The sequence below is a fragment of the Equus przewalskii genome, chromosome 22 (genome assembly GCF_037783145.1).
Source record: "Equus przewalskii isolate Varuska chromosome 22, EquPr2, whole genome shotgun sequence".
Lineage (NCBI taxonomy): Eukaryota > Metazoa > Chordata > Mammalia > Perissodactyla > Equidae > Equus > Equus przewalskii.
The window spans coordinates 19,260,986-19,283,081 of NC_091852.1; the positions used below are offsets into that span (position 1 = coordinate 19,260,986).

The window sequence follows — 22,096 nt, forward strand, 5'->3', positions numbered from 1 at the left end:
GAGGCAGCATCCCACATGCCACAACTAGAAGGACCCACAACTAAAATATACAACTATGTACTGGAGGGATTTGGGGAGAAAAAGCAGAAAAAAAAAAAAAGATTGGCAACAGTTGTTAGCTCAGGTGCCAATCTTTAAAAAAAAAAAATTATAAGTACATAAACTTATTTCACCTTCATTGGATGTCTTCATCATAAACAAAATTGTGCGTAACCTGCACAGGGTGCATACCCATTTTTATTTTTTACTTTCTGATGGATTTTGATAACCATACAGTCACTTCTCCTTCACAAGCAAAATGCAATAATAATAAATAGTAATACCATCAATTTTATATTTATTTCTTCCCATAGAAAAGCTGAAAATGTCATCACAGGCTTTTATATGTTTGTTTTTCTTCTAATGGTTTCTGTTAAATCCTGGAAATGAACAACAAAAGAATGAATTATTAATTCCTTATTCATCACCAAAGTGATGAAGTTGTCACTGCTGGGAAATACTTAAGGGATATAATGCATATAAAGCCATGTTATTAAATAAAGGCACTTAGAGAACTGATTCAAAGTAGGCATTCAGTAAAAATATATGTTGAATGAATGAATAAATGAATAAACAAATGAAGTTGAATCAAGGTTCCTAAGTTCAATTTTTTATTTTCCTTTATTCTTGAGAGAAAGTATTTTTTTGACATCTCAAAATGTTGGAATGTTATGTTGGATCTATGAGACAATTACAAAAGGAATAACATATACATAATAGGAATATCAGAAAGAGAAGAAAGAGGAAAAGGAAGAGAAAAAAGGTTTGAAGTAATGATGGCTGAGAATTTTTTTAAATTAATGACAAACATCAAATCACAGATTCAGGAAGCTCAGAAAACACTAAGCAGGATAAAACACACAAAAAATTTACACATTGGCATATCATTTTCAAACTGCAGAAAATCAAAAACAAAGAGAAAATCGTGAAAGAAGCCAGAAGAGAAAAACCCACCTTATCAATAGAGGAACAAGGATAAGAATTTATTAGACTATTCTTCCGAAACCATGCAAGCAAGAAGAGAGTAGAATGAAATATTCAGTTTTAAAAGAAAAATACACCAACCTAGAATTCTATATCTAGCGAAATTATCCTTCAAAAGTGAAGGAGAAATAAAGACTTTCTCAGATAAACACATATTGAGGGAGTTATCGCCAAGTTAAAAGAAGTTCTTCAGAAAGAAGAAAAATTATGTCACAAACTCAGATCTACATAAAGAAGAGAAGAACCTCAGAGAAGGAATATGAGAGCAAACTAAAATTTTTTATTTTTCTTACTCAATTGATCTAACAATAACATTGTTTGTTTAAAATAATAGCAACAGTATAGTAGGTGATCATTGCTTATGGATAAATGAAATGAATAAGAGCAATGTTGTAAGAGACAGGAGGAGGAATTGGGAATACACTGTTACGAGGTACTTGCACTACCCTTGAAGCAGTATAGTGTTCTTTGAAAGTGGACTTGGATTAGTTGTAAATATATACTGCAAACTCTAGGACATCATCAAAAAAAGTTAAAAAAAGAAGTAAAATTGATACATGTTATGGGCTGAACTCTGTCCCCCACAAATTCATATGCTGAAGTCCTCACCCCCATATGACTATATTTGGAGGTAAGGTCTTTAAAGAGGTGATTAAGTTAAAATGAGTCCATTATGGTGGGCCCTAATCCAGTCTGACTGGTGTCCTTATAACAAGAGGAAATCTGCACATACAAAGAGACACCAGGGATGTTCATGTACAGAGGAAAGGCCATGTGAGGACACAGCAAGAAGGCAGCCATCTGCAAGCCAAGGAGAGAGGCCTCAGAAGAAACCAAACCTGCCAACACCTTGATCTTGGACTCCTAGCCTCCAGAACCATGAAAAAATTAATTTCTGTTGTTTAAGCAACCCAGTCTGTGGCATTTATTTTTTATGGAAGCCCTAGGAAAATAATACAATATGTTAAGGAAGGAGAAGAAATGGAGTTACATAAAATGTCTCATTAAAACCATAGAGGCAGAAAAAGAAAGACCAAAAAAAAGAAGCAAAGAACAATGAATTGCAAACAATAACAAACATGGTAGATATCAATCTAACTATATTAATAATCTCTTTAAAGGTCAATAGTCTAAATATGTCAATTAAAAGAGAGAGGGTGTCAGGGTGGATAAAAAGACAAGACCCAACTATATGTTGTCTACAAAATCATGTTGGATCCTAATATGGGAAAATGGATGCAAGTGAACTGAAACAAGGGGGGGAGGTAAATAACATCTAACAGAGTAGTGAAGAAACTCCTAGGTGAGAAAACTTACAAGACTGTGTGCTCCACAAGAACTCTGTCCCCAGTGCCTAGAATGGTGGCTGGAATGTAACAGGTGCTCAACAAATATTTCTTGAATTAATACACAAATTTGAAAATCTGACCGTCAGGAACCTAATGTGTATGATGATCCAACAACCACCACCAAATCAGTCATCTACTTGAAAAAATAAACAAAGGTTATTCTTCAAAACAGCCCATTAAATATTTCTGTGCCTTCACTTTGGGTTTTCTTCAGAGTTTAGTGTTAGCTTTATTCAGAGTTTAGCCTGCCTTATATGGAACCTTTAGAAACAAAAAGGGAAATTAAAGAAATAGGATGTAGAAAGAAACACTTTCAACTCTAACCTCCTTTTCCATTCTCTCTCCATATTCAAGTGTGGAAGACTGAAGGCCAGTAGCATGAAATAGACTTTTCTCCTATATATATGATTTAAAAATAGACACACACACACACACACACACACACAAAATGATATCTCAAAATACCACACAGAGCTCGTTAGTTCCAGTTTTTTTCTTGCAGTAGACTCAATCTAAATGCTGATAGAAAAGGGAAGAATCTAGCAATTAAGAAAACCAGTTTCCCCATCCAGATAATTCATGAGTTTCCAGTGTCATATCTACCAGCAAATAGCTATCCAGAATAAAGTAAATTGTTTTTGAAATTTTTTCCTCTATCAGTTCTTGAAAGCTTTAAATATCCTAGGCTAGAAGATTACTTATTCTAAAAACATAAGTTCTTGTCTTAAAGTCAATATACAGGAATGGACTGAGAACTTCTTGTAAAACCCTGTGCTACAATTTAAAAAAGACAAATTTAGATTTTCTTAAAGCCACCTTAATTTTAAAATCTACATTTGGCTGCTAATAATATAAAATTAACTCCTTCTTAAAAGCAAAGGAATTAAATTGCATGGCATTAAGTTCCAATTTTGGTTTACAATTTAAAAGGAAAAAGTCTTATTTACATAGTCAAAAAGGTTTCAGGGAGCAGTTTAGATTTTTCCAAATATAATTTCTGAAATAAAAGCCTGAGACATATTTTGTTTAAACAAGTTACATCTCCTTTATTAGGATGGTACTGATGGAAAGTTTTTGATCTTTCAATGAGTGGATAAACAAAAGTTTTTGTTTGGTCTATTTCAAAAGAAAGTCTTATGCAAATGCAAAGTCTATTTCAAATGCAAGTCTTATGCAATATGCAAATTAGATTTGCATCTAAATAAGACAGCAGGTGAATAGGGTTAATTTGCTTGAGAAAACAAGTTTCTTGGGAGCAGTGTCTACGTTTTGGTCATCTTTGTCACCTCTAGGGACACGCCATGCACATAGCAGATACCCAACAAATGTTTGCTCCATTGAAATGCTTCATTAAATAGACTGTTGATGTGAAGACAGACGCTGCTAAACAGAAATGAACCTCATCTTTTTATTGCATCAAGCTAAAATATTTACTTAATAGTTCCAGCTATTGAATATAGAGTACTTGAAAGACATAAGATCACACTAAAATTAATTCTACAATTCAGGTTTATCACTAGTCAGACTGACTCTTCCCAGATAACTAATTTTTTTTTAAGTTTTAAAGAGAGTATAAAATTAATTTCTAAAATGGCTTCACTCATTTTTCGTGAAAGTAAAAACATTTATGAAATAACGCTTTTCTTGTTGAAATGGAAGAGAGTTATCAACTCTGTTCGAGTCAGAAATAAAGAGCCAATCCTTTCTTGATGTTGGTAGTGCGTTGGCCTGTTTCTTGGACTTATGTAAGGATTTTAATGATTAAAAGATAGCTTATATTAATTGGTTCCATTATTGGGGTATGGTCTGTGGCTCAAATGTATGTTATGAATGGCAGCGAGAAACCTAACTCACTCTGACACAGATATAAATGAATGTGGGCTACTAGAGGACCCTGAAGTGTAATGTGGTCAGAACTACTCTTGGTCAAAATTAAATCTCATCCAAAAATTTGAGAGAATATATAAAACCATTTTAACTGAAAAGCATTTTTTTTTTTAATAAAGAACATTTTTTTTTAAAGATTTTTTTTAAAATTTTTTCCTTATTCTCCCCAAAGCCCCCTAGTACGTAGTTGTATATTCTTCGTTGTGGGTCCTTCTAGTTGTGGTATGTGGGACGCTGCCTCAGCGTGGTTTGATGAGCAGTGCCATGTCCACGCCCAGGATTCGAACCAACGAAACACTGGGCCACCTGCAGCGGAGCGCGTGAACTTAACCACTCGGCCACGGGGCCAGCCCCAACTGAAAAGCATTTTTAATATTTTATATGAACTTTCATATAAAGAACAGATTCAATAGCACAGGAGTAAACTCAAATAACAAAGTCATTTTAACTAGAGTTTATAAAATACAGGAAGATTTTCAAGCAAATAATATTCATAAGACTGTATGATTTCGTTAGGATTCATTAAGATAATTCTTGTGCATTAAAAAAGTGGCTGTAAGCCAGCTTCCCACCTTATATTAAAAATATAAGATACATATGAACACAATAGCTTATGTGTTTAGTTCAATTTTCATGTCTTTGCTGTCAAGTGGCAAAAGAAATGGAAGGAAATTTTTGAAAAGTCACACTGTATTTAATATTCATAATTCCCATTCATTATAACTAAACTATAGAAACTATAGATTTTTTATAGTAAATGGGTTATCAAAAAATATTCTATACTGGGGCCGGCCCAGGGGTGTAGTGGTTAAGTTCACGCGCTCCGCTTCGGCACCCCAGGGTTCGCAGGTCTGGATCCCAGTCGCAGACCTAGTACTGTTCATCAAGCCATGGTACGGCGGCATCCCACATAAAATAGAGGAAGACTGGCACAGATGTTAGCTCAGGGCCGATCTTCCTCACATACACACACACACACACACGCACAAATTCTATACTCTTACGAGAAGTTTCCTGTCTGTTTCTCTTCTCTTTCATGCATCTGAGAACCAGGTTGACACCATTTCCATGCTGCCACTTCCACCATGTACCATGTGACAGCTAAGCCTCCCTACAGTCTTTATAACACTAAGAAACCACAACTGCATAACACAATTTAGCATGGTGAAAATTTAGGCTTTTATAAAACAGAAAATAGAATGTCAAGAATGTCCTTAAAGTCTATCTCACAATAAATTTCATATGAATTAGCTTCCTATAAAATAAATGAATTTAAGTGAATTAAGAAGACAAAATGTAATTAAAACATCTGAGCAACATTGCACGTATTGATGGCGATTTTCATCACTCAACCTAAAATGGAATAAGGAAAAAAGAATCTCAGAATTTTTACATTAGTTTTCTTTACAGTGATTCATTACACCTTTAATGAAATATTTCAAGATATTTTAAGAATATAAATCAATTAGCATTCCTTCTTATACCTCGTTAATAGCTAATAAATGGTTACTTGGATTAAAAATGCTATAGTTGCTAAATCATTGCTGGTATTTATTAAATTATACAGCAAAGAAACATCTCTATTAACTTACTGCCCAAGTTTTTTCATGATCCCATATGTTGTTAAGAACAAAATACCTTCTCTGCAAACAAAATAATTTGTCATAACACACACACAAAAATCAACTTATGTTTAATTCGTGGTTAGTGAATTACATCTAATGAATCCAAAAACACCTCAATAGGGCTGTTGTACAAATTCTGAATAGAAATCTTTGCTGTATTAATGTAGTGCATGTTGAGCTTTCTTAAACACCTTACGTTCTTTTTTAAAGTTAAAAATCCATCAATCAGTGATTTGTGGCTTTATACCAAGTTTCCTTTTCACATATACTTCAAATGAACCATTGTATTGAAAGACAACAGGACTTCATAAACTTGGCAGATATATAAGAGAGTAAATACCATAAACAAAACCAAACCATTAATCTTGTCTATAAAATATAGGGTCCCTGAAGAAAATGTAAAAAATTAATGCTTTCTTTATATGATACAAAACTAAAGTGTGAAAAAAAGAAACTTGGTTTATAGCCATTTAAAGTAAAATAAATAAATTTATTGTTTAAGTAAAATACTGCTTAATAATTCCATTTAATAACTTCCTGTTTAAGTAATATAACCTGTCTAATAAAATAACCTATTTAAATAAGTGTAACTATGCAATCCTAACAGTAGGCCCACAGCACATTGAGATTTTAAGAGGGTGAGACGGCATAATTGTTCCTGTAAACGAGTTAATCCTAAAAGGTAATTTAGTTAAAAGTGACACTAAAATTTCAAAATTACTAGAAAAAAAAGATGCCTAATGAACATATTCGTGCTGTTTAAAATTTTGTATCCTTCCAGCACACAGCCTTCTACAAAACAGCAAGTAATTCATCAAACATTTATAAATGAAAGACTTTTTGTGATTAATTCAAAAATCTAAAAAATGTCTTTCTAGGGGCTGGCCCCGCGGCTGAGTGGTTAAGTTCGCGCGCTCCGCTGCAGGTGGTCCAGTGTTTCGTTGGTTCGAATCCTGGGCGCGGACATGGCACTGCTCATCAAACCACGCTGAGGCAGCGTCCCACATGCCACAACTAGAAGGACCCACAACGAAGAATATACAACTATGTACCGGGGGGCTTTGGGGAGAAAAAGGAAAAAAATAAAATCTTTAAAAAATAAAATAGAAAATAAAAATAAAAAAATAAAAAAATAAAAAATGTCTTTCTAACCTCCTATTCCAATCTTTGTCTCTTATGATATATAATAAGAGAAGATTTCAGGTAGTATTTTTATAGATTTATCATTAAAGAAACTTTGCAGACTTCTATTTCTAGTAATGGTGGGCTAGATTGTTCAATCTAATCATCCAGTTGAAAACCACGGATATGCTAGTTAAATGCTAGTTAAACATCTCCTCAGAGCATTGAAGAGCTGTCAAAAGACTGGAAAGCAAAAGGTCATAAATCTAAGGGAAAGAAAAACCCAGATAGGTACATGAACACCTGAACTCCTCAACCATGTTTGTCCTGAAGACATTTACTGATCCAGGGAAACGTCCTTTGGTTTTGGCAGTCTCACCTGCAACAGGAACAGATGTCAAGGCCAAGGGCCAACTCAAGATGAGGAATCAAATAGGATCTTAAAGGGACACACCAATTAGAGTATGGATAAACCAGACATAAACACACCCCCACCTCTCACTCCCACTTGTAGCACACTGTGGAACGTGGGAGGCTGAGAGAGTAAAGGAAAAATATCCTGAGAACTTGAGGCCATGGGATTTTTAAAAGGTTCGTATTCAGGAAACTTAAGCTGTCAACTGGTTTTAAGATGGTGACAGACTGGTGGTGTACCAGGCACCAGGCAGAAGCAAAAGTAAATCATTCCATGAGGAGGCATCTTCACTCTAGGCTTTATAAAATCTCCCAAAAATATTTTTTCAGGAATAAGAAGCACGCAATGACACAGTATCATGAAGGAAATAACCAAAACAATAATTTAAAGAAACAGATATGCAGAGACTGCAGACATTGGAAATATTATATACAGATTATAAAATAACTATGGCTATTCTACTTAAACAAATAAAAAGATAACCCTGAAGGTATCTCAGAGGAACAGGTAACTCTAAAAAGAAACCTAGCATATTTGTAAAAGAACTTCTAGAAATAAAAAATGTAATAAATTATAAGCATATTTAACAGTGCTAGAGAGATTTAGAAAGAAAAGAGACAGAGAAAGGGGCAGACAGAATATTTGAAGAAATATTGATTGAAAAACTTCTCAAATTTGATGAAACTTATTAATACATGCAAGAAACTCAACAAAACTCCAAGTGGTATAAATTCAAAGAAAACCACAATTAGACACATCATAATCAAATTGTCAAAAGACAGAGAAAAGCTTGAAGGCAGCAAAACAGAAGCACCTCATCATATACAAGGGATCCTTAATAAAATTAACAGCTGATTTCTCATCAAGAAACATTAGAGGTCAGAAGGCAGTGGGATGACATACTCGAAGTGCAGGAAGAAAAAGATTATCAACAAAGAATCCTATATCCAGCAAAACTATCCTTCAAAAATTAAGGCAAAACATTACCAGATACAGAACTGAGAGAATGTATCACAAACAGCCTGCCATACAAGAAATATCAGGGGCTGGCCCCATGGCAGAGTGGTTGAGTTCACGAGCTCTACTTCAGAGACCCAGGGTTTTGCCAGTTTGAATCCTGGGTACAGACATGGCACCGCTCATCAAGCCATGCTGAGGCAGCATCTCACATGCCATAACTAGAAGGTCTCACATCTAAAAAAAAAAATACAACTATGTACCGGGGGGCTTTGGGGAGAAAAAGTAAAAATGAAAAATCTTAAAAAAAAAAGAAAAAAGAAATATCAAAGGGAGTCCTTTAGGCTGAAATGAAAAGACATTAGACAGTAACTCAAATCTATATGAAGAAATAAAGAGCACTAGTCAGGGTAACTAAATAGGTAAATATGAAAAGCAGTATAAATGTATTTTTTAGTTTGGAATTCTTCTTTTATATCTCCTATCTGATTTTTAAAACTATATAAAGGAGGGCCCACCCCATGGCCGAGTGGTTAGGTTCGCATGCTCTGCTTTGGCCAGGGTTTCACCAGTTTGAATCCTAGGTGCAGACATGACACCGCTCATCAAGCCATGCTGAGGCAGCATCCCACATGCCACAACTAGAAGGACCCACAACTAAAAAATACACAACTATGTACCAGGGGGCTTTGGGGAGAAAAAAGGAAAAATAAAGTTCTTAAAAACAAAAAACCTATATAAAGGAATAATTACAATTGGTGTTGATGGGCATACAATATATAAAAATGTAATATGCATGATAGTAACAGCACAAAGGATGAAGGAGGAAATGGAAATATATAGGAGCAAATACTATATATATATTTATATACAGTATTTATATACTGTTGTAATTAAATTGTTATTTTGAACTATATTGTTATAAGGTAAGGTTTTAATTGTAATCCCTAGGAAACCTAACAAAAAAAATAACTCAAAAAACAGATACAATAAAAGAAATGACAAGGTAATTAAAATGGAACACTATAAGATATTCATTTACTAAAAAAGAAGGCAGTAATGGAGGAATAGAGGAACAAAAACACATAAGACATATAGAAAACAAATACCAAAATGTAGATCTAAATCATTCCTTATCAGTAATTACAGTAAATGTAAATAGATCAATATCTCCAATTAAAAGGCAGCAATTAGAAGAATGGATTTTATCTTTAAAAAAAGACGTAATCCAACTATTACTGTCTACAAGACACACATTTTAGATTCAAGACATAGATTCAAAGACATAAATAACTTAAAAGGGAAAGAATGGGAAAAGATACATCACACAAACAGTATCCAAAAGAGAACTAGAGTGACTATACTGATATCATAAAATAGACTTTAAGACAAAATTTGTCACTAGAGATAGAGACAAAGAATGATATTTTACAATGATAAAAGGATTGATTCATCAAGATATAAAAATTATAAACATATCTGCACCTATCAACAAAGACCCAAATACAAGAGGTAAAAATAGATAGAATTAAAAGAGAAATTGACAACTCAACAATAACAGTTGGAGAATTCAACGTCTTACTTTCAAAAATGAAAAGAACAACTAGAAAAAAGATCAACAAGGAAAAAGAAGACTTGCACAACACTATAAACTAACTAGAACTAATAGATGTCTATAGAACATTCTATCTAAGAAAAGCAGAATACATATTCTTCTCAAGAGCACAGGGAACATTCTCCAGAATAGACCATACGTTAAGCCATAAAAGAAGCCTCAATAAAGTTAAAACTATTGAAATCATACAAAGTATGTTCTCTGAAGAAATAGAATGAAATTAGACATAACATATAAATTAGGGAAATTCACAAATATGTGGAAATTAAACACCACATTCTTAAATAACCAATACGTCAAAGAAAATATCACAAGGGATATTAGAAAATACCAAGATAACTGAAAATAAAAACACAACATACCGAAAGTTATGGGATTCAGCTAAAATAGTGCTTAGAGGGAAATGTATAGCTCTAAATACCTATATAAAAAGATCTTGAATCAATAACATAATCTTTGTTAAAATTAATAAAGAAACCTCAACTAAAATTGGAGTCAGGAAGGCCTGTAGACAGAACTCTCACACCCTACCACTTGTTGTCAATTACCCCAAAAAAGGGAGCTATCAATCACCCCCAACAGAAAGATGTCAACTACCCCAAAGAGGAAGATGTCAACTACAGTGTCAGTTAATTACAGAGTCAGTTACAGACCCTAATAGGAAGAGACTACTTTGCACTCCCAAACAGGAAGTGTAACCAGTTAACTGCTCCAGCAGGAGGAAGGAAGAATTCCTTCTTGTCCAGCAACAAGCCTAGCCAATGAGAGATGCTGCAGCTCAGCCAATGAGAAGATGTCCTCACCTAAACTTTTACTTTCCTCCAATGAACTTTCATTTTTCCTTGCTGATGACTTCCTTTCCTTGTCCCACTCTCCTTACTATAGAAGCATTCTATGTGGTGTAACCCCTCTGATTGTCTCTCAGCTGGTCAGATGAGATACTGCCTGAGTCAGGAATCATTTAATAAAGCCAACTAGATCTTCGAATGTACTCAGTCGAATTTTGTTTTTTAACACCTTCCACCTTAAGAAACTAGAAAAAATAGAGACAACTAAACCCAAAGTAAGCAGAAGGAAGGAAATAGTAAAGATTAGAGAAGAAATAAATGAAATAATAGAAAAACAATATAGAGATTCTCATTAATTTATGTATTGCCTATGGCTGCTTTCATGCTACAACAGCAGAGCTGAGTAATTGGAACAGAGACCATGCAACCTGCAAAGTCTAAAATATGTCCTATTTAACCCTTTAAAATAAAGTTTGGGAAACTTGTAGTGTCAGCTCCAACATGTAAAGAGTTTGGAAGTCTTCATTCCCAGTCTTACAACAAGACAAAAAGTAAACAAACTGAAAATAAATGAATTTTCTTAGACTCATCACAGAACTAAAATCACCCAGAAATCACAGAGCAAACTGTCACCCAGAAATTCGAGAGCCAGGCAAATACAGAGAATCACAGCTGAGATCAGCTTACTGGAGCAAAAGATGCTGGAGCCCTAATCTGCTTTGAACACTGAGGTGATAATTCTGACAAACTGCTGTAGGTTAAGTGTGGACTCACTCAAGATTGAGAAACTCTTTGGGGTTCCAATCTTAGGGGAACCCAAACACTTTTATGGGTTTTACCTCAAGGAATCCCACCAGGTTCTCAAGGTGATGACCCCCAAAAAATGCCCTCCCATTTTAGTCAGAGGGAGGGGTTAAGTAATATTCTGAAATACACCCAAAGCATTCTCTGTAATCAGGGCCAACGCTCCAGGTGAAGTCATGTTACCAGAACCTTATATGACCAAGGGAAAGGCAATTAGCCAACTCCAGCCCCTCCATCTTTCCTCCCTATCTCACTTAAGAGAAAAGAAAAAAGCTAGGAAGCACTGCTGAAGGTCCAAGCCCAAGGACTCAGGCCCACTAAAAGACTGAGAGTTAATCATAAAATTATAGAACAATTCCTCTCCCGCAATACTTTATCACACCAATAGGACTCAGTATAGTAACAGTGGGTTGCAACTGAAAGAGTGGCAAGACACAGATTCTATTTAAGAAGAAATTCTTAGAGAAACCTAAGACAACAGGGGAGAAAAAAATACAAGTACAGAAAATGAATCCTGTGGCACCTACAGCTACAGTAAACATCAAACACAGCCCAGCTCCTAACAAGATTAACATAAAACCTCTTACCATATGCCTATTTACTTTGGTTTCTAATATCCCGTATACCATGTCCCTTTTTCAACAAAAGATTACAAGCCATGCTAAAAGGAGAAAAAAAAAAAAAAAAGGTCTGAAATGACAAAGCTATCCTTAGAACCAGATTCAGTAGCAGTTGATGAAAATGTCATGGAATTAATTAGTGGTGATGGTTGCATAACCTTGTGAATATACTAAAAACCACTAAATTTTACACTTTAAAAGGGTAAACTTTATGGTATGGGAATATCTCAATTAAAAAGTGGTTTTAAAAAAGACTTACATGATTTATAACTTTTTCCACAACAAAAGCTTTCCTGTACTGTCCACACCCATTCAATTTGTGAAAATAATATCAAATTATAGAATAAAATACATGTATGGAAATTATAACAACTGAATGATAGATTTTAAGAATTATGATTCTCATTGCATAAGTCTTTGCTATCCATTACATTAACAACAAAAGAGTAAATATATTTTTTCTTTTTTCCATTCAATAAATATAAACTTAAAGTCTGCCTCATATAAGAAGCTGATACTATGTTGTTGAGATACAAAAGTCAAGTTACAACCCCTTCCAACTTAGTAAAAGATATACATAAATAACCGTAAAACAAGGCAATATATGAAAAGTACCAAGCAAACACTACACAGAGTCCAGTGGAGTTCAAGAATATAGAAGAGCATTTCTAGCTAGGGTGATCACGAAAGACTTCGTGGTTGAGGCAGCATTTTAATTGGGCCTTTATTTGCTCATTTGACAAATGTTGAAGTGCTTACTATATTCAGGTAATATGCCAGATGCTGGGAAAACAAAACTAAAAATGAAATGGATTCTCCTGTTATGTAATAAAACTCAAAAGTGTGTATGTGTGTGCTCATTTACGTATGTATGTATAACTAAACAAAGGATAAAGTAATGAGAGCACCCTTGCAGAATAATGGATTTCAACAAAGAAGCACAAACTCCTTCAATGGCTCCCTGCAATGTGTTAGAAAAATTTCAACTGCAAAAATATGGCCTCAAGTTTCCTCATGATTAAGCCTCTGACTAAATTCCTACATGACTTCCTCTACTGTTTCTTCATTACATCTATATTACATGTTGGCTATTCTATTCTTTCCTATTTTCACCCATCCTTTCCTTCCATCCATTTATCCATTTTAGTATTAATTGCGAATCCACTATATGCAAGGAAGGTACAGGGACACAGCACTGTACATGACGAATAGGGTTCCAGCTCTTGTGGAGTTTACATTCTATAGAAGGATAAAGACGTTGAACTAGTTGCACAACTCTTAATTACATTTGATACATACTACAAAGAGAAAATACCGGAGTCTATAAGTGTATAACAAGAGTTTTACTGCTTTTTTCCTTTGGAGGTATTTGACTTCATGTGTAGTAAGTACCAAATACTCTACGTGTCTTGGTAAAACACATACAGGACAGAGGATGGAAGATAAACCCTTAAAATATTAAAGGGTCTATGAGCATGGCGAAGCTTCTAAGAGTCCAGTAGTCTGGGACATGTCACAATATTTCTACCAAGATGAACGGCAAGTTGCTTCATCTTGTACACTCTACCACTGAGAAAGAGACATTCAGGCCACTCGGGATTCAGGAGGCAACATACACTCTATTTGAATGTTTTAGTTTAAGTAATTTACTGAACAACTCAGTTTTGAATGGATCCCAGAGCTTCCATGCAAGCTGATCTTGGGCCACATGACCCAGAAGACCCAAGGGTAGCAAATTTTAAAAAAATGTAATAGCGATAACCTTAGGGCTTTGAAAGAAAGACTATCATCCTCCTCTTTTGATAAATATTATCCTTTTGGGAAAACAGTTCTAGGCTTGCTACTGGGCTCTTAGGACTAAACACCTGATCATGGGATACCACACAACCGTGTGACATGAGCTGTCCATGGTGAGCCATTCAGTGTAGCACTACAAAAAACAGAAGATACAGAAAGGAAGAAAAATTGGAGCTAGGCAATCACGCTCATAGTAGACATTCAGACAACAGCAGTATTGAATCTGAAATCACTTTACAAACACCGTCAGGTCAGTAGAAGTTATTAGTTTGGCCTTCTTTCAATTCCTGAGACATGCTATGTAAGCTCTTTTCTTCTTAAGGCCTTCACACATACTGTTTCCACTACAGGTGAGGCTCTTCTGCTTTTCACAGGGCTGGTTCCTTCTCATCTTTCAAGCCTCATCTTAAATATCACCACCCGGAACAGGCCTCCCTGACCACACCGTCTAAAATTTTGCCCTTCTTCCCACACTGTTATCATCTTTCATCGTATCTTGCTTTTACTTTTGTGTCATGTGTTACAATTTTTCATTATAGATTTGTCTGTTTACTTGAATATTGTGTATCTCTTCCATCAGACTGTAAGTCCCACAGGAAGGCAAGAACACTGTCTGTTTTTCTCACCATTGTACACCAGCAGCTAGCCCAATGTCTTATACACAGTAACACTCATTAAAATTTGTGGAATAAGTAAGTACAATTGGTTGGAGTCTCATACTCTCAGGCATGCTATTTAGCCTTCTCTTCCTATAAACACAATGCACTAACTTTGGCACTTTTTTGCACACTGATGGTGACTTGGGAGGCTCACCAGAGAAATTAAAGTGCCTGAAGTCAGAAGACATTAACTAGGAGTTACCCTTTGGCATTCCTTCCTAAAACTCAGACTATCTGTCTCTATAAATACTACACTGCAAATCAGAGCATAATTCAACATTTAACGAAGTTCATCATTTTCTATGGGTGACTTTGTCCTAATATTAATAATTCTAATGATTCTCAGAGGTGGCTTAAAACACAGAAACAGGAAGAAACTGAGAAATAAGGTTTCTTTTTATTACAAGATTCTGAGTTGAAAAATTAATTTAAGAAGTGAGATAAAGAAGAGCAGGTGTTGCCCTGTCTTACTTTTAGGCAGTTACTGAAGAATTCTCAGACCGAACCCCTCCTGTAGTCAAAGTGAGGCTTTTACAAGCTTTCTAAATTTTCAGTTATGATTTTTTTTAATCTAAATCTATGGTTTTCATTATTGTCATATTTACACTGAAGAATAATTAAAACATAAAGCAGAAAAAAACCCCCTAAGAATGTACTCATATTTGAGTACTTCTTTCATTTAGTCATACATTAAAAGACACAGTACTAACAAAATTCCTACAACAATTCGACATCTTCAGTGCGTGAGAAACATTCATTGCATCATAGAGACATACCCATCTCTCTAGCTGTTTCCACACAGGCCTAGGATTGGCTCTTTTTCTCTCCAGACATTTTCTCCTGTTCTTTTCTAAACGTTACACCATGAGTCTCCTGGGCCTCTGTGGTAGGAAGAAAGAAGAGGGCAAAGGAGACGAGTGACATTTTGAAAATAGCAAATGTCAAGAAAAAGAAGGCATCACATACTCAGCAACAAAAACCATGTTATGCAATGAGTACCTCTTTCTTGTATCCTCATGGATTCTAACATCAGTATTAACAGGTCATTTAAAGTTATCTTCATGATTATTATTTTGATAACATTTGCCTACCTTGTCAGGTTAAAAAAAGTTCATGTTTTATGTAGGAGATTAATTGTAATTGCTGTATAATAATTCTCTTTAGAAATGTTAAACCATAGAGTTTCATGTTGAAAGTTAGTATTTAGCTTAGTTTACTATTGTGTTTTAATAATGATTTACTCATAATGATGCTTTTTTTATTCATAGAAATAAATAATCATTTGTAGAGTGCTTCAGTTTAAAGATGCTATCACACACATTTTCTCATCTTTATCTCAACAATTAGAATAATGAAGTGCTAGAGATATCAACTAAATATAAGAATAGATGGCATTCACATTCATAGGTGTTCTTGTGACTCTTTAAGAAGATAGTTCTTGATTATATATGAAGTTTTCTATTTGGGAAAATAAACCCACACACTCAGGCAAAGGGCATACCAAAACTTTCTTAAGTTTAATGTACAATTGTCTTTTTAAATTCATGTATTAATTTTTATTCCTTTTCTTAAAATGGTCTTTAATAAAAACTTTAAAGATGACATCACTCCTATTGACTATTCTTAAGAATTCATAAGAAGATATTGATATTGTGGCTTGATGGTATTATATTTCCCTTCTTCTATTTCTTTGTTAGTAAGTTCTTGGATTTTAAATTTTAGGATAGTGATAAGGTTGAGGTTTGGCATACTGTAAGTAGATAGTTAGCCATAATGGTAATATTATAATGAAGGATTTAAAATTGAGCACTTATACCTTTTTTTTTTTTTGATGAGGAAGATTGGCCCTGACCTATCTGTTGCCAATCTTCTTCTTTTTGCTTGAGGAAGATTGTCACTGAGTTAACATCTGTGCCAATCTTCCTTTGTTTTGTATGTGGGATGCTGCCAGAGCATGGCTTGATGAGGGGTGTGTAAGTCCATGAGGGGGATCTGAATCTGTAAACCCCAGGGCTGCCCAAGCAGGGCGCAAACTTAAACACTACACCACCAGGCCAGCTGCCAAGTGTTTACTTTTTTAATGGGGGTAATAAGCTTGTTTTTTTGTAATAATCCTCAGCACACAGTAGGAACGTGTTTAGTACTATTTGCACTCTATCTTGCACAATGTCACGAGAAAATGGACTTCAAATCCAAATAAACACAGTAAACAAACAACACATAGTGATTTAAGTAGAATAATACAGAGCAAAGACAGAAACAGATTATAAGGTCATCTCCAATTCTTCACAACAGTAATTACTCAGCCTTTCATTAAAACCACCTTGGTGTCTTCCTTCCTACCAGAGCCCTCAACACATACACCAGGTTTTTACTGTAGAAAGTTTGGAACATACAGAAGAGTATAAACAATGTATATTTATACATCTTAATTATCTCCAGTAATTCTATCATACAGAGATAACTATTGTTAACATCTCAGTTTATATCCTCCAAACCTATTATATATATGATTATGTTATTTACAATTCATTTTGTATATACAAAATTAGGACTGTCTTGTGTGCTGTTTTTGTACTTGTTTTTGTCACTACATATCTACTTTTTCCCCTGCCATCAAATTATCTTCTAAAATATGAAAAGCATGATTTTTGGGGGGTGTAGGAGGATTGCCAAAATACATTCATGGCCATGTGAACAATAACTAGAGGCATGGTCTTAAAAATCAGTACATCTCTAAGAAAATTAATATGCATAAGAGATAGTTGGCTAGTGAACAAATATATCTATGTCTTTATTAACATATACTCCTAAAAACTTTTCTTAAATTACAAAAAATGTATTTTGTTCTTTGTGTTACTTAGAAAGTAAAATTCTCCTATAAATATACCTCTCTCTAGGAGTTTGGTATATATTCTAATTATAATGTGCTTTTAAATGACTAAATAGTATTTCATCACATAGATTTACTGTAATTTAATCAATCCCCAACGTTGGGCATTTAAGCGATTTACAATATTTCATTATTATCAGTAAATGTATTTTGCAGATCCCTGAACATAAATCTTTGAGTCTTTCAGCAAAATCATGCTAAATTTATCATATCCTATTCTCATATACATATTATTATTAAAGTCTCATGAATTTCAATTCCCTAACTTCTTTGAACCCCAGTTGCCTTATCTGCAAAAGTAGGGGTTGGATCAGAGTTCTAATATGCTTCAATTCAAAAAATCCAAATTCTAAACATAGTAGATCCTTAATGATTGGGTGAAACAATTGGTGTATTTTTAGAAGAAACATGGGACCTATGAGACCCATGCCCTTCAAATGAGTACAAACAGGGTGTGTGTATGTATGTGTGTATATGTGGGGAGGGCATACACAGAATCATATAGAATTATCTTTCTGGAATATCCATTTTACTTCAGGCTTTAGGGACAAAATTTGGTTTTCTCCTGTTAAATATATAGGGTGAAATACAAAAATCACACTAATTTTTCAGACTAAAAATAGAATCTTTGAAAAAAATTTTGTACTTCTGAGTGTGCTGCTTTGAGCGCTGCCTCCTAAAGTCAGGATTTATTTCCCACTTTATTAGGAAAGGATGTAAGGCTTTGATTAAGTGGGAAGAAGACTTGGTTAACTCAAATCATTTGAGAATTGGTATCACATTCTTAGAGTAACTAGGATATTTGAAGTTGTTCTTGGCCTTAGGATGGAAACACACCTTCACTCACTTCACTGCCTCACCTGACATCTTGTTAAGAGGTTAAGGTTTGTTTGATTTTACTAATTCAAATCTGTCCCATCTTGCTTTTCTACAATTTTGTGAAACTTTCAGCTTGTTTCTTTGAAAACCAGAAAGCCAATGTCCATACAGCAGGTCTAGCCTCTATAAACATACCCACAGAGTATCGACCACTGGACATAATTTATATTTCTCATTCAATGCTTTATAATTTGGTATCCAATGGATGGTTTTTACTTTCACAATCATCAACCCTAATTCAGATGCTGCACATATGTTCACACTATGAGCTTGCTTATAAAAGTTTTTAAAAGATACAAATTTCAAGGGTTAAGTAAAAAGAACTGAACCAAAGGCATCCAGATTTTTCTCTCACAGAAAGTTGAAGGAAAATCTGATGTATGAAAATCTGAATTATGGTATTTCAAAATCCAAATGGACTAGAAAGCAAGTTTTTCTTACCAAAATTATTTGTAGCAAAGTAAATCGCTATTCAGAGCAAACCTCGTCAGGGCCTTGCTTTTTTAAGTCCAAAACTGACACACAACGTTCAAAGGACACCAAATGATGTACAAAGTAGACTCAAAGTAGAAAATCTAAAAAAGATTTCTCTACTTCTACTCTTTATATCCGAGGGGCAAATAACTTTTCCTTTACCTTCTTTTTCCTTCCTTTAATGCATCAATTACATTTTTAAAATTAATTTCTTGAAAACGGCCGCTCAAAGGCCGAAATTGGCAGGCAGGTCCAAAAGGAGGTCACCAACACGGTCCAATGGGCACTCACTCTGCCACCAGCATCTCTGGACCAACTTATCCCTCCAGCTAGAAAAATAAGGCGAACCAGCTCTCAAAGCGCCACGGCACTAGCGACTCAAGAAGACCAGCACTCTCAGTGAGACTTTCCTCCCGAAGCTCCCGTGGACCTGGCAGGTTCCCTGAACAGCTGAGAATGGGGTGCCAGTGATGTGGATTAAGGCTGTCCCAGGTAGAGAAGCCCAAGGTGACCTGGCCTACATGCCGACCTATATGACCTGGTGGATTTTTACGGTATGAATTAGGGCTGCCCCAGGGAGAGAAGCCCAGGGCATCCTCACCTACACGCTGATCTACATGACCAGATTCATATCTAAAGTTACACGACCGCACAATGACCAGACCCCATCTGCACTGAAATCATTTAATGACTTTTTACATCATCTTTTCTTTTTCCAGTAAAAATAAGTCACGTACCTGTGCCTTATAAATTTAGCCCTAACCCTCAACTTGGGGCAGCAGCAGGAGCTCTGACTGCCCATGGGTCCTGTCCCCATGCAGCAGCGGCAGCAGCTCTTCACCACCCATGGGTCCTGTCCCCATGCAGCAGCTCTTTACTGCCCGTGGAGTCTTTACTCCCGTCCTGTCCCCATGCAGCAACTCTTTACTGCCCATGGGTCCTGTCTCCATGCTATTCCATACTATTCTCTAAATAAAAGAGCACTACTGCTAGACCTTGAGAGTCCAAGAAGATCTTTCTTTCCACTCCTCGGCTCACCGACCCCACATCACCAGGGGGTTCAGGCCGGTCTCTGACTCTCGGGGAGTGACTTGAGGACCCTTTCTTCCTAGAATTAGACTAGAAATTAAAATGTTTAACACAGCCACCTGAGGCAACTTTCCAACTGAACCCACAGCATCTTCTCAGACACTAAGAAATTCGGTTACCATACCCCCCCAGTGGAAGTCGGGGACCAACCAAACCGCCCTAGCTTCAGCGGGCACGACGCCCCAGTTGCCAGCGAGCTGACCCGGAAGTGCTCAGCGGCCGGCGCGGCGGCGGGGGCGGGGGCGCGGCCACACCGGCGCACACGCGCGCGCTCCCCGCGGAACTCCCGCCGGCGGTTCGGCGCTCTCCCGGAGGCGCGCTTGGGCTGCCGCGGCCGCCGCCAACATGGCCGAGACTAGCGAGGAGGTGGCCGTGCTGGTGCAGCGGGTGGTGAAGGACATCACCAACGCCTTCAGGAGGAACCCGCACATGTGAGTGGCGCGCGGGCGGTGCCCCCGCCACCTCCGGGGGTCGTCGGGGGCGGGCGGACGGGCGGAGGGAGGCGGAGCCGAGCCTCGATCTGACTTCGGGCGGCGGGTCCCGGCCCGCGCGCCCCTCGCAGGAGGGGACAGAGCGAGGTCGCGGCCGGACCTCTGTCGGCCGCCGCGGGGCCCGCTTTCCGCTACCGGAGCGCGCTCCCGGGCGAGTCCCAGAAGTGACCTCGGAAAATCAAAACGGAGCGACTTTGTTTCCCTCTCCCTCCCACCCCTTTGCCAGGAGTTCACGAAACTCGAAAGACTTCACCTGTGTGTCCACATCCTACATCCAAAGGTACAGGGGCGCACACACGATGTGGGTCGGTCTATGATTTGTACACACAACTCTTTTGAGGTTCATCCTGATCGTTGGTAAGAGGGGGTTACCGATCATCTTACTCTCAATCATCTTATTCTCGAGTAGCCAAAGGTAGTTTGAGGTTGCTTTTGACTTTTGTCTTGCTGGTCCCACGATTGTCGAGGGATTCGGATGAAACAGTTTATTTTGAAGGTGAGCAGAGCATTCTCAAGTGTGCAGCTTGTGGGTCTGGTGTAAAGCAGATGAAACCTCGACACTTTTTAGCATTAGCTGATTCATAGTTGCAGGGAGCATATTAAGGCTTTTTGTGTCCAAACACTGCTGCCCTCTTTCAGTAGGACACCACAGGACTGACACACGTTATTTTTTCCCTCCTTCCTTTCCATTTTGCTTGGAGGACTCCGGGAAGATACCAGAAGAGACTATTCTTTCTGACACTTCTGCTTTTATGTAACGAGTGAAAAGGAAACTATTAAAAGAGAGAGATACCTGCAACATTATACAAAAGAGTAAGGAAGAAGCAAGAATGTAGCTCTTTTCCCATCCCTCCTCCCTCCAAAAGAAAGAAACATGGCATCCAGTTGTACTTTTCCCCCACTTTATCTAATTGTTTGTGGGGTTTATTTTTAATATTTTATTCTTTAAACTGGAATACTTGAATTATTCTTTTTAAGCATTCTAACCCCTTAAGCCTTTCTACCTAAAAGAAGTGCCAAACCTACATCTAAATGCTCTTTTCCTTCAAGGTGATGCTTATAAAAGAATTAAGAAGCCCTCATATGTCTTGTTCCCTTGTGGCACACATTTGGAGACCTGCAACTGTGCCTCATTAAAAACAAAACACTGCTGGCCTCCAAACACACCTGCCCCCTCTACCAGCGCCCACTTCCTTTCCCCTTGTGACTGCTGCCTTTTTCAAAATGACTGTTTGGAATGATTTCCTGGCAGTAACCATAGTGGGTCCTGGGCCTTCTAAAGAATGCTTTGATGCCTTGTTGTGTGTCCGTCTTTTAATCCTTTTTTGAGAATGAGAACTTTAGTGCGGAGACATCCTCAAGAAAAAAAAGAAAGTTGGACAAATGAAGGGCCTATTTTCTCATCATTGCTGTTATTTTTCTTGAAGAAATTATAGCAGAGGTTAGAAAGAAGTCTAATAAGTACAGTAAGCATCTTAGTTTCTCATCTTTGAGGTAGACTACAAAAGCTTCCAGTATTTTCTGTTTGGAGAAACTGAGATTGAGTGTTCCTTGGCTTGACAGCTTGACACAGTGCAATTTGGGACATATGCCAGTGCTTCTGGAGTAC

General features: G+C 36.6%; 1 protein-coding gene and 1 long non-coding RNA gene across 6 annotated transcripts in view; one reads left to right on the forward strand and one right to left on the reverse strand.

Moving 5' to 3' along the window:
- Nucleotides 1-320: 320 nt before the first annotated feature.
- Nucleotides 321-20,222, reverse strand: LOC103560378 (uncharacterized). 4 transcript variants are annotated; one of them, XR_011531713.1, is made up of 4 exons: nt 20,121-20,222; nt 19,070-19,236; nt 15,438-15,542; nt 321-419 (listed from the first exon to the last, which is right to left on the reverse strand). It is a non-coding gene; the product is annotated as an uncharacterized lncRNA (long non-coding RNA). The 4 variants fall into 4 exon arrangements; XR_011531714.1 differs by having other exon boundaries at nt 20,056-20,210; XR_011531712.1 differs by having other exon boundaries at nt 19,903-20,194.
- The window catches only part of PTAR1 (protein prenyltransferase alpha subunit repeat containing 1), a 50,010-nt gene continuing 48,126 nt past the window's right edge, over nt 20,213-22,096 (forward strand). For both annotated transcript variants that reach the window (XM_070590455.1, XM_070590456.1), the window contains exon 1: nt 20,213-20,427. In XM_070590455.1, the coding sequence (XP_070446556.1) occupies nt 20,342-20,427 (86 nt within the window). In that variant the 5' untranslated portion in view covers nt 20,213-20,341. The remainder of the gene's footprint in view (nt 20,428-22,096) is intronic.